Genomic DNA, 12,249 nt, shown 5'->3' with positions numbered 1-12,249 from the left:
ACCATCCCAGACTGGGGCTTTGTAAAAAATCAGAACCAAAACAGGAAAATATGCTCTCAGTTATTCCTCTGGTTGTTCTCCACCCTTCCAAACAAGTCATTTTGTTTTATTTATTTTCTAGTCTCCCCTCTCCCTCCTGTATTTTATCTCTGACCAAATTCAGGGCAGCAGAGATGAAATACCACAAAGTTGCTCAGTCCTTGGAAAACATCAGGACTTGGGTGTTTGTGCAAGAAGAAATGAAATGGTGACAAAATACTTCACAGGCATCCAGCCAAATATATACAGCATGTCCTTTGTTTTCACTGAATCATTCCAGTTATTGACCCCAATCTAGAAGTGTTCTTCCCTAGTGGCACTTTTCCAATGTGGCCAAACTGCCTTTCACATTCCAAAATTGTCTTTTGCAGACACCAAAAATCAGCCTTGTTAAAAGTTGATCTTTCCACTTCTGCAATCAGGCAACTATGTTGACTGCCACAATTCACTTTTGCAACTAGCAATCATTAATGCCTGGCAGCTGTGAATGATTGGCTGCTATGACCTCTTAATACTATCTGCAGGGATGTCATTACAAACCCTGACAAGTAAAAACTGAAAAGGGGCTTTTACAAATATTGGTATAAATGAGGGGTGGAAAAATTGTCCCACCAATTAGGGAGGAAGAATTTATATAAGATCTGCTGTTCTCGGTTCTCCAAGTTTCTAAAGGATCTTTTCTGGTTCTTGGGTAGCCAAATCTTTCTTACACTGATTATGTTACCTTGTTTGGGGAATGAAATATCTGCAAGAAAACAACCAAACTGTTCAAAGAGCACCAAGAACACCCTCCCAACTCAAATCTTTTTTTCCATTTCCCCTTTCTTCTGCTTTGTTTGTAAGTTCTTCTTAGCAATGCAAGGGGCTTTCTTGAGAGGCTTCCACAATAAACAAACAGCTCCAGTTTGGATTCATTGTACAAACATACATAATGCTGGAAATAGAAGTATTGTTTGTCTGTTGATTATTTTACCATATCATCAATATATTATTTTTGAAAGATATATCCCAACTGCCCTGGGAAACTTTAAGACCATCAGTCATATTCCAATGCTGACTTTATGTTTGATGATTGATTATTTTCCACCAACTGAGGCTGGTAGGATTTGACATCCCCCCAAAACAGGTGAGGTCCAACATTTATGGCTCTCAAAATTCTTTTCACTTTGGACAAGAAAAAAAAATTGTTTTCATTTGAGTCTAGCTCTTTGAAATTTCATGGAGGCATCCAGGCCATTTTCTTAGCATGACACAAAAAATGGTTTAGCCCTGCCTTCTTAATCTAATGCAGGGGTGTCAAACTCATGTCATGGCGGCATCACCTGACATATTGTGACTTCCCCCACTTTGCTAAACAGGGCATGGGCGTGGCCAGCATGTGATGCATCTGCCCAGTGGGCCAGGAGTTTGACAGCCGGGATCTAATGCAAAAGATCATTTCTTCCCTTTTTGGTTTTAATTTTTTGCATGAAATTCTCCACCATTTCCCTTTTATTTTCATTTTGTTTTTAACAGCTACATAGTGTAGAAAGTGTGGGAGTGACAATTGACTATTACTGATTGATAGCTCAATAATTATGTTAAATTTCCTTTTAGCTTTGTTCTCAAAATCAGGCTTCTTTTGGTAATACATTAATGAACTTAATTGTGACAAGGTGTTTAATCAATATTATCTAGAATTTCTGGGATTAAAGAGAATACTTATTTTCCCCTAGACATAGTTGGTGTAATCCCTTGCTATACAATTGATGATCAAGGTTCAGTTATGGGGACTGACTTCCAGGCAGATCCTGACAACTCTTAAGCTTGGTTTGCTTTTGGTAAGCAATTGTCTACTTACCCTTGTTGGTGAACTACCCCAGCTGTATAAATTCAAAGAAAACTCAATGCCATAAACCCTAATTTACAAACCATGATGGCTGCATTCACATAATATAGTGTTTCTCAATCACAGCAACTTCAAGAGGTGGGAACTCCGACTCCTGGTGGTTTCCCAAGTTGGGTGAAGAATTCTGGGAATTAAAGTCCACACCTTTCAAAGTTGCTTAGGTTGAGAAACATTGATGTAAGATACTGCACCAAAGTCAAAGAGAACATCATGTCTTAGCAGAGTGATTCACAAATATTATTAAATGTAACCTTCATACAAATGATAAACAAAACATGACTGGGATCATAGAAAGTCATAGGGTAGCTGAAGGATTAGGATTCATGGGTTGGTGGATTACACAAACACAACCAATAATGATTTAAACTATGATTGAATGAACCAGGGTTTAGTATGTCACATGAATGGGACAGCCATTGTAATGTTGTAGACTGGCTCTAGGGAGTTCTGGGTTCAATCTCCCATGATAGCTCACTGGATGATTTGGGGCCAATTTTTCATTCAGGGATGTTGTAGAATTGTCCAATTTCACAGGGATGTTGTGGGGAGCAAAGGGAGGAGTGAGAATTATGTGCACCACCTTGAACAAAAGGCAAGACATGCATCTAATGAATAAAAATAACAGCCTTGTCTCTTCATTTGAAAAAAACAGAAGGGACTAGTAAAATATACAGATCCCTGCAGGTTTTTCAAGCTATTTGCAATTTAAAAAGAAAAACAACAACCAAGCACAGATTTTTGTGAGAAGCCCTGGCCTGGGGAAAGAAACTGTCAGATGCTTCCCTCTGAGACAGACAACAGTTTTTCCAGTAAAAAAGCAGCAAAATGGGTAACAGGGGAAGGGGGGGGAGAGCAAAAGAGAGAATTAAAAGGAGAAAACAAAGGAGGTGGGAAAGGAGGGCCATGTGTCACTGCTTACCTCAGAGCCCAAATTAGAAGCTGGGTAAAAATATAAAATCACAGCAGGAAATAATGTGTTTCTTAATATAGCAACCTCAAATGGGAGCAAGAATGAGAAGTGGGCGGCCTCCAAGGGTTGCTACTCGGTTCCACCCCTCCCTGGCAGGCTGATTAATATATCTGTACTATGGGTGTTTATGTAACAAAGAGCCCCAAAGGCCAAGCCTGCATCTGAAGGATCCCTGCAGGGGTCTGCAAGTTTTGCCTTTCACCCTCATGGGTATTAAGTGGGAGGACATACATTCACAACTTCCTCTCTAGGAAGACAAGTCCTGTTGCAGCAAGATGCACCAAATTATGTTTCTCCTTGAAAGCTTGCCTTTTCCATTCTCCATTTTGGCCTCAAATTGCTGTCCTCCTATTTTGTCACATCTACCAAGAGCCTTCAGCTCTTAGAGCAATGTCGTGCTATGCAGCCCATCTTTTGGGTCAAAGAGGCCATATGCAAAGGCAAATTATACTTTTATCATCATGAAAGTAGCTTGATCTTTTTTCAATATTTTATTAAGTTCTTAAAGGGTTAGGATTGTATATGCTGCCATGTGAGAATTCCTGTTTGTTTCACATCATGTTCTTTAAACAAAGCCTAGAATGATATGTAACTTGGAATGGAGGCTGCCATGTTATATCTTGATTCACACAGCTTCCTCAAAAATCAGTGTGAATCAGCAAGTATTCCTTTATATGCAGAAAGATTTTACAAATTTCACAAATATTTGGTTCAAGTGAATTTCCTTACTTTCTCCTGTAAACCCTGCTTTGACAAAAGTATGAATTTTTTTGCAAGTTACTTTATTGCATCTCCCAAAAAGATGGAATATGTTCTACGTAACCTTGAATCTGGGGGGAAATTCTGCCTTTTAAGATTTTTGAACCATCTTACATTAATATTCTTGTAAAATTCACCTATAATTTATATTATGTTTCTATCCAAATACAACCCAATGTGGAAGAATTTCCTACCTAAGCTTTATATGGCTCAGCCAATTAAACATGCAAGAAGTCAAAAAAACCAAAAATGAAAACATTAAATATCTGGATCTGTTTAGGGGCCTATGTGGTTTACAACTGTTTCTGTAGACACATTTCATTTGTTTATGAAAGTACATTCATAGGATTTCAAATATTTTTCAAGAAGGGAGAAGATGGGGAAGGAACATCTCATTCCAGCTGTAATTTTCTGACTTGCATATCTGGAGAAAACAAGCATGCTTTTTTGGCAATAACAGAGAGCATATATCCTCTTTGCCATCTGGAAGATGAGATTTTATTTCTCTACTCGTCATTGCCAGCACCATCATTAGATCTTTACAGGAAGAGAGACAGATGGAAAATGAAGAGATGGGGCTTAAGTACACAGCACTGCCAGATAGATCTCTTCAATTCTATTCAGAGAACTCTGTGTCAAATAGTTCACAGGCAGCCTGATCCTTGACAGATTACTCAGTGCTGCTTTCTTCCTCCCGCCCTCTTGTTGCTCTAACTAGCTGGCATTCAGAGATGGGGGTGAGATCAGCTATCCTGACAAGAAGAACAGAGTGACTTTGAATTTCCTGAGTATTTATTGCTGCATGTGATACAATCATAAAAACACTCTGTGAATGACTTTTCCTTTTCCTTTCCTATACGCTTTCCTTCTGCGTCAAGACTTTTTAAATTGTAAGTAGGAGCGGTAAGAGCTTTCAGGCTGGAATGCCTTATATACATAAATCACCAAGGGAACAGGCAAGAAGCAGGAGCCACTGATTTCTATAGTACTTATAATATTACTGCATCATTTAAATAATGTTTTATAAGACAGACAACTGCTTATTATAAGTCACGGTTAATTCCAAATCTTTTTATCTAGTATCTTGCAAAATCACTATATCTGTGCTGTTCTTAATCTATTCATTTATTAGCTTTATACCACTTTAAACTATTAATACACTTTGGTGGGTCAGAAGTGTCATTGTAGGAGATGGCATGGCATATTCTGCTAGTTTCAAATTAAATATTTGCTTCTTACCTGCTTTGCTGTCCCTCTTATTCATATTTGTAACAAAAAGGTCTCAAGCTATTCAATACCCTGTTATTTAGACTAGAGGAAGACAAACTAATGCTTTTTCTAAGAGAGTGTATGGGCTGAGTCTTTCAAGGTATTCCTTCTTTTAGCCTGGCAGTTCAAAAGCCTAGGATAATCACTATAAAGAGGCAATTGTACAGCACAGATGATTGTGTTAGTTGTACAGTTTGGTCTGTATAACCTCCTGAAATAGCCTATGGCTAAATGCCTAAAATAGCCTCAACCTGAAACAATTTACCCTGGTCACAGTGTTCCTTTGAGGACAAACTCATTTAGAAAATAAACTCTCCTGGAGATGGAAGAATTTATTAAAAAGAGGGGCCTTTATTAAAAAAAAAAAGACTAGCAGAAGGGGAAAAATGAATTACTGAGTACTGTGTGCCAGATATGTCCACTACTGTAGGTTGTCTTTTGCCTAGAGAAGATTGAAATCACCACCATGTCTTGATAGGACTCTGCCGATCTACCGGAAGAGAGAAAGGAAAGGGGATGTGGATCCATCCCAATGGGTTTGTCCTGCTCATGGACTTCAGCTGAGAATGAATAGCATCTTTTCTGCATTTTGTATCACAGCTGAAGCAGTTGCATCCTGCTTCACGGCAATGACTCAGCCTTTGTGAGTCATGGGCTATATCTCTGCCACAGAGGATTGTTCCCAATCTGGAAATGAGAATGCAGCAATCACAGTTTGTCCCAGGAATTGCAGATGCTAAAAGGCCTAAACTAAAGAGAAGCAAGGGAACTGGAACTCTGCCGCCTGTTACTCTTTTCCAGGAATTTACGAGCAAAAATGCAAAGCCACATGTTTATTTAAGTAGGCTAAAATTAACTCCTACTTTTTTTAAAGATGGCATGATGAAAATTTCTCAGGAAAGAGGGATAGGATCCAGCCTGGTTCCATCTTTTATGGATAGGAATGGAAATTTGATTGTGATGCCAAGAAAGCTTTTCTTCCTCCTTTCCGTAATTGCACTAACAGAAATACATCTATTCAAAATAGCAAGAAAGAAGCTTTTTGTAAGTGAATTCATTGGGATTTACTTCTAAGTAATGCACATAGGTTTACCTCCTCTTGAAGGATTTTTGAAATAAATAAGTGTTGAGATACTTATGGATTGCTGATCATTGAGATACTGTAAATTTCAGTAAGTCAATTGATCTGAAATCAGCTACATTGATTTCAAGGCAAAAGGAAAATGCCCTTATTTAGATGATTTAGATTTAATTAGATCTCATTGGGCTGGCACTTTGCATAAAGCAGTGACTTAGCTACCATAATTTGTTGAATTAAACTACAACTGAAGGAGGCAGAAACTTTGTGTATGGAGACCTTACTGGTTTCATACATGCAATCTCTGCCCTAGGCCTGAGACAACTCACCACGGCCATTTTACCACAGAACAAGAGTTACACTAATATTGAAGAAATAATGGAATAGAATAATTAAAGAAGGGATGCCAAAGGAGGGGAAAAATGAAATGAGAATGACAAAAATTGAAATATTTTTAAAATTATTTTAAATATTTAAATTGAATTGTCCCATGGAGAGTTGTCCTGCAGTGAGTTGTCCCATTCTGCTCTACCCTGTTGACTTCCTTTCCCATGTTTGGCACATAGAAATCTGTTGTCAGATTGTCTTTATCTTTGTCTTCCTAGGGAATGACAGTTTCATCCATGAAGGCAGAGGATGAATTTGGTGCAATGACAAAAAAAGCAATTAAAATTATGACTTCTAAGAAATCCAATTGTTTGTGATAGCTTTGACAATGGTATGAAAGATGTATTTTTGTTCTAAGCAGCCATTAGATGTCCATATCTGCAGAGGCTTCCAAATGAGGTCAAAAACATTTGTAATTTCTAAGCAAGATGACCAACCTCTTAGATATGGATTACGGGAATTGTAGTCCAACAGAAGTAGAGGAACACATTGGTACACCTCCCACCCACAACTGCCTTTAATCAAACAGGCTATTCACATTTTTCAAGATCAAACACTCTGCAGCACTTAATTTTAAAAGAATGTACAAAATATAGGCAGAGTTGTATTTGCCCGTGAGAACTTAAGCACTCTGTGAAAATTATTATTGGTTTCCGCTCCAGCTGGTCAGAAGGAAGCTTCCACTTATCTAGAGCCAACATGAAACCTATAGCACAGTGAGCTGAGAAATGCAAAAAAAAAAATTGTTTTGAAGCATGTGATCTTCAAAATTGCCTTCTGTGTAATATTTCTGTTGCAAGCATGGTATGCCCCATATTAAACATGTTTTTTTTTCCTATTTTGCAAACTTCCCCTCTCACATAGATTTGGCTTATCCACCTGCTCATAACAATGTTTTCTCATGTTTGTTTTGCATGTTTTCTCACAAGTAACATCACCTAGGTCCATGGAAGCCTATGCCTGTATGTGTCCCATTCTAGGAAAATTCCTGAACACAAAATGAAAGAATGGATGCAATCCTGCCAGCAAAAGGTTTCCATTCTTGCAATAGAATTTCCTCCAGGTGTCCTTATCAGTACTACCACAAGTATGTATGTTTGTTAACATCCTTTTTTTCTTCCTTACTGAAAATCAGCTGTTCAAACTAATTCTGACAATCAGATGTGAAACTGATATATCAGTCAACATGCCTGTGCATTCCCTTGGCTGACCCTAGCACAAGAACAGGGGATATGGATTTTAGTTCTATGAAGAAGGATTAATTTTATAGAGATATCCCTGAGAAATACACAGGACTTGTAGTTCAATAATAAAGGTGGATAGGCAGCAAATTCTACAAATAATATATTCAAGAAATAAATATTAAACAAATAGACACATTCAGTTTCTTATCAGTCATCTGCATACACTAGCCTTTTCCTATTTAAAGCTATCCATATTAATTCCCTTCCCCTTTAGCTCTGTTAGTTTTTTTAATCCCTCACCTGACTCTACTACTAAAATTAACTGGACTAAATTAAAATACAACTTTCTGATATGAATATAACTTGGGTTATCTAGGTAAGCCCATCAGCTTTGATACATTAGCAGAAGAGAAGCAAATGGAAGCCCAAGGGCATAATGTTAATTTTTACCTTATTAAACCATATACTTCATCTGTACATTTCATATTTGCACAGCTAGCATTCATAATCAATCATCACATCTCAGCCATACATACAGACTTCAAATCTTGGCACTTGGTGCAGGAATTTTTGGTTATAGTTCTGTATACAAAGCTGAACATACGTCAACAGAAGTACCCTACAGGTTTAACGAGAACATATTTGCAGACCAAGAGTGGGTTCATATATCACATTAAGCCATAATTTTGATTTGCTTTAGGGTGTTGTATGAATCCAGATGTTGATTTGTAAAACATGGCTTAAATGGGAGGTGTAAAAGCTTAAATAGAGTCTTCCTGGATATGAGGGCTCTAAAGATGCTGTTCAAATTGGAATGAGAGCTCTCTTGTCTCACCTGCTGGGATGAGGAACAGGCAACCAAGGATGGGAAGATAAGATAAATACTCTTGTTTTTCAACATGTGGCATGGATCATGTTTTATGGATTAAAAGATGGAATAAACCACCTGTTTGATTTCAGCACAAGAGTTCACCAGATTGTCCCATAACTGTTGTATCATATCTGCTAATTTGCCAGAGAATATTAATGAACAAAGGCACCGGAACCATATAGGTTCCCCCCATCAAAAAAAAAAAAAAACCATTTCCTCTTTTTCAGCTGCAGAGTTTCAACATACCCAAAGTTTCCTGTTTTCCATTTTGTTCCCAGGAGTTCCTGGAATCAGCTATTAGAGATTAATGAAATCCCATAATAACCCAGGGACTTGCAAGTTCTCCCTCCCACACCCATTTCTTCACTTACATCATGTGAGCAAACAAAAGATTGCCTTGTTCCTTGATGTGAGTCACTAGTGTGACATCAGTCCCAGTTTGTTCAATAATCAGCCAAACTGGAAATGTTTCTGTTTCCCTCTATGGTCTTATTTACCTAGGTATGCCTTTGTTCCTCTCACTTGTTGTTAAGAGGTCAGTATTTATCTTAAGGTGTCTTTTTAAAAATCTGCTTGCTTTGAAGGATGGTTTTACTTGCTGAAAAGTGTCTTTCCCTCCCTACTTCTTGTGTCCCTCCTGGACACTCTGCAACACATCCTAATCACAACCCTGCTGTGAAACGGCCTGCCTTGCTTGATGACAGCAACGGCGGCATGCCCTTAATCTGTTCCCATCTGTTACACACTGACATTTCAGCACCAACATCAAAAGCAGCCAACATTTTGTTGCCTCAGCTAAAAATAGCAGCCCTCTCCTTCCAACAACTCACCACAAATGATTAATTAATTATTAATAAGATGGAAATGATACCTAATCTGGGGGCAGTAACTAGGCGGGAGAGGACCTGAAGCATTAGAAAATACCTAGAACTATTCTGATAAGCTTTAAGATAATATCCTTTGTGGGAGGGGGCAATCCCCCAGTTCTTACTCAACTTGATGAAAGATTTGATTTAAACATTACTTAAGAGTGGAAAAGAATTTCAGAGGAGTTCTCACTGATGAAGTGGGAGTTCTGGTATTTATTATCAGGTGGAGAAGAAATGTTTGGACTGACTTTTCTTTTGCTGTACAACCAGGTCTTCAGACTCCCTGGCTTCTCACACTTTAATTCACCCCAACATATTTTTCCACTCAGCCTTCTCAGAAGCTCTATTTCCCGTTAAGGGGCAGCCCTGCTCTTGGAAAATATTAGAGTTTGTTTTTCCTTTCCCTGGAAATGGGAATTATTCAATTTCACTGCCTAAAAACCAGATGGAAATTCTCAGAAGGCCAGTGGTTCCCAGCTCAAATCACACTTCAACGTTACCAAGTATCAAGAAATATGGGTTGTATTAGCAAATACGATAATCCATAGTTCACTTAATGGTTAATTTGCTTTAGGACATCTATGTAAATTATTCATTGATTTCCTTTTTCACATGTCATACTAAGCCATAAATGAATGGTCTGAGAATTTTTTTAAAAAAAACTAGGCTTAAATATGGCTGCTGAATAATAGGTCACACAAACTCAATTATTGATTTCTCTCTCTCTCTCTCTCTCTCTCTCTCTCTGCCTTTGAGTAAGTATTAACTCCTGGTTACTGCCTGAAATTTTCCTGGCAAGCTTTCCTGGTGACTGCCTGATGTTTTCCTGGCAAGCTTTTTCAGAAGTGGTTTGCCCTTGTCTATATCCTATGGCTGAGAGGAAGTGACTAGCCCAAGGCCTCCCAGCTGGCTTTGTGCTTAAGGCAGGACTAGAATTCACATTCACCTTGTTTCTAGTCTTAAGCACTATAACCAACTGACTCTTTTTCTTAAGTTTAGTAATGGTGAATAACCAAATATACTAGGTTGATTCTGTGAATGAGTTCACACAATACACTAGACTATGGCATGTTTAAGGATTTTATTAAACTACGGTTGGATAGATTCACACAATACCTAGGCCAGGGGTGTCAAACTTGTGTCATCACAGTGTTGTGACATTTTCCCCCCTTTGCTAAACCAGGCATGGGTGTGGCCAGTGCTTGACGCATCTGGCCCTCAGGCCGTGAATTTGACAGCCCTGCCCTAGGCCATAAACATTAGTGAGTTCATGCAGCAGGTTAAACCAAAATTACCAAACATATTGCACAAACCCATTCCTGTCCAACCAATTCCACTTCTTACAAATGACTTAAAAAGAAAGAATTCAGTGAGGTTTGCAATTCAAGCTAAGTCACAAATTATTAGTAGAAATTATTTTTGTGGGAACAGATAGGCTAACTGTGTTGTCTGAATCCAGTATATCTATAATTTGTAAACTATGGTTTATGCCAGCTTAGTGCGAGGTGAGGTTACAGACAACTGTAATTTATTCAAAAACATGATTTAATGCAAAGGATGACTCAGGGAGTTGCATGAAACCAGGTTTGTGCAGTGTGTGTTATACAAACTAAAAAGATATACAAGCTAAAAATCAAGCAAATTGCATTGCAACTTAGCTTAATGTTTGAACCAGATCAATGTATCAGAGAGTTCAGAGACCTCTGGCAGATTTAACACCCGCAACTCCATTGTAAGCCTGACCACTGGCACAACTAGAAGTTCATTGGGATTACCTGAATCCCAATGAATTGGATCGTTTGGATCAGATACACGATCACATGTGGTGAAAGATTTGAATAGAAGAAATGGGACACTCCTGCAAGCAAGCAAGAAAGCTAACATTGAGTTTCAGCTCCTCTCCTATGTTCTGAATGAAAAATGGGGGAGGGGGGAAATTAAATTAATCTTTTAATATTAAACTATGGTTATTAGCAGCAAGAGGAAAAAATCAATCGGTCTCACAACAATGGAACTTTGATCTTCCCTTGACCCCATTTCTATTGTGGATCTGAAGGCTAGCAGAGTTCATTGTCTATGAGATGGGATCATGAGCATCTGGAGGCAAACATCCTTTTTCCTAGTTTTCAGGAATTCTGCCCAGATTACTATGGCAGGAATTCCCTCCGCCAATCTGTTTCCCTTGCCCCATTTTCCTCCCTTAAGTAGCCCTTCCCTACATAGTTATTTTATTCTCAATGGGATTGAAAGACGTAGCTATGCAATACAAAGAGGTAAGAATTCCTTGCTTTTGGCATTGAAACCATAAGCATTTCATATATTCATCCAACCACTTTATGTTCAAAACCAGTACATCAGAATTAGAGAACCAGAGCAAAAAATCAGACTTCTCCTTTCAAACAATGGACACTGAGATCTTCAAAAGCAACAGAGGTGAATTTTCCCTTTAGTTGGCAATTCTTACTCCCAGAAAGCCATTAGGTCTGGAATGAAAATACCACATTGCTCCAATGGCAAATAGCCAAGTTCACCCATCATGCAAAACCACAATTTTCTTAGCTATGGTTTTGTTTTAAAAAAAACATAATTGAATGTGTTACTACATTATATCAAACTATAAATAACCAATGGTTTAGCTTTTCAAATTTAGCGTAGTGCTTTTCAAGTTTGGCAACTTTTCAGATGTGTAGTTTTCAACTCCCAGTATTCCCAGCCAGCATCATGAACCTAGTCTACTGGTAAGAAATAACACAATTACTATTAATAATTAAATAAATATTAAATACATAATTGTATATGCTACCACACTCCCAACTATTCAACTTGCTATATATTTGAAAAACAGAAAGTATATTTATTAACTGAATTTCACATGAGCAAGAAGACATGACATGAAATGTACTCTACACAAAATATACTATCAGAAAAAAGAAAA

General features: G+C 38.0%; 1 protein-coding gene across 1 annotated transcript in view; it reads right to left on the bottom strand.

Moving 5' to 3' along the window:
* LOC113433190 (uncharacterized) overlaps nt 1–8,767 on the bottom strand; it is a 116,487-nt gene extending 107,720 nt beyond the window's left edge. Inside the window, exon 1 of the mRNA XM_087934963.1 lies at nt 8,692–8,767. Coding sequence (XP_087791089.1) covers nt 8,692–8,712 — 21 coding nt within the window. The 5' untranslated portion in view covers nt 8,713–8,767. The remainder of the gene's footprint in view (nt 1–8,691) is intronic.
* Nucleotides 8,768–12,249: the final 3,482 nt, after the last annotated feature.

This window comes from Pseudonaja textilis, chromosome 1 (assembly GCF_049901715.1).
Source record: "Pseudonaja textilis isolate UNSWEBS1 chromosome 1, rPseTex1.2, whole genome shotgun sequence".
Taxonomy (NCBI): domain Eukaryota; kingdom Metazoa; phylum Chordata; class Lepidosauria; order Squamata; family Elapidae; genus Pseudonaja; species Pseudonaja textilis.
This window is presented reverse-complemented; position numbering and strand designations above follow the sequence as displayed.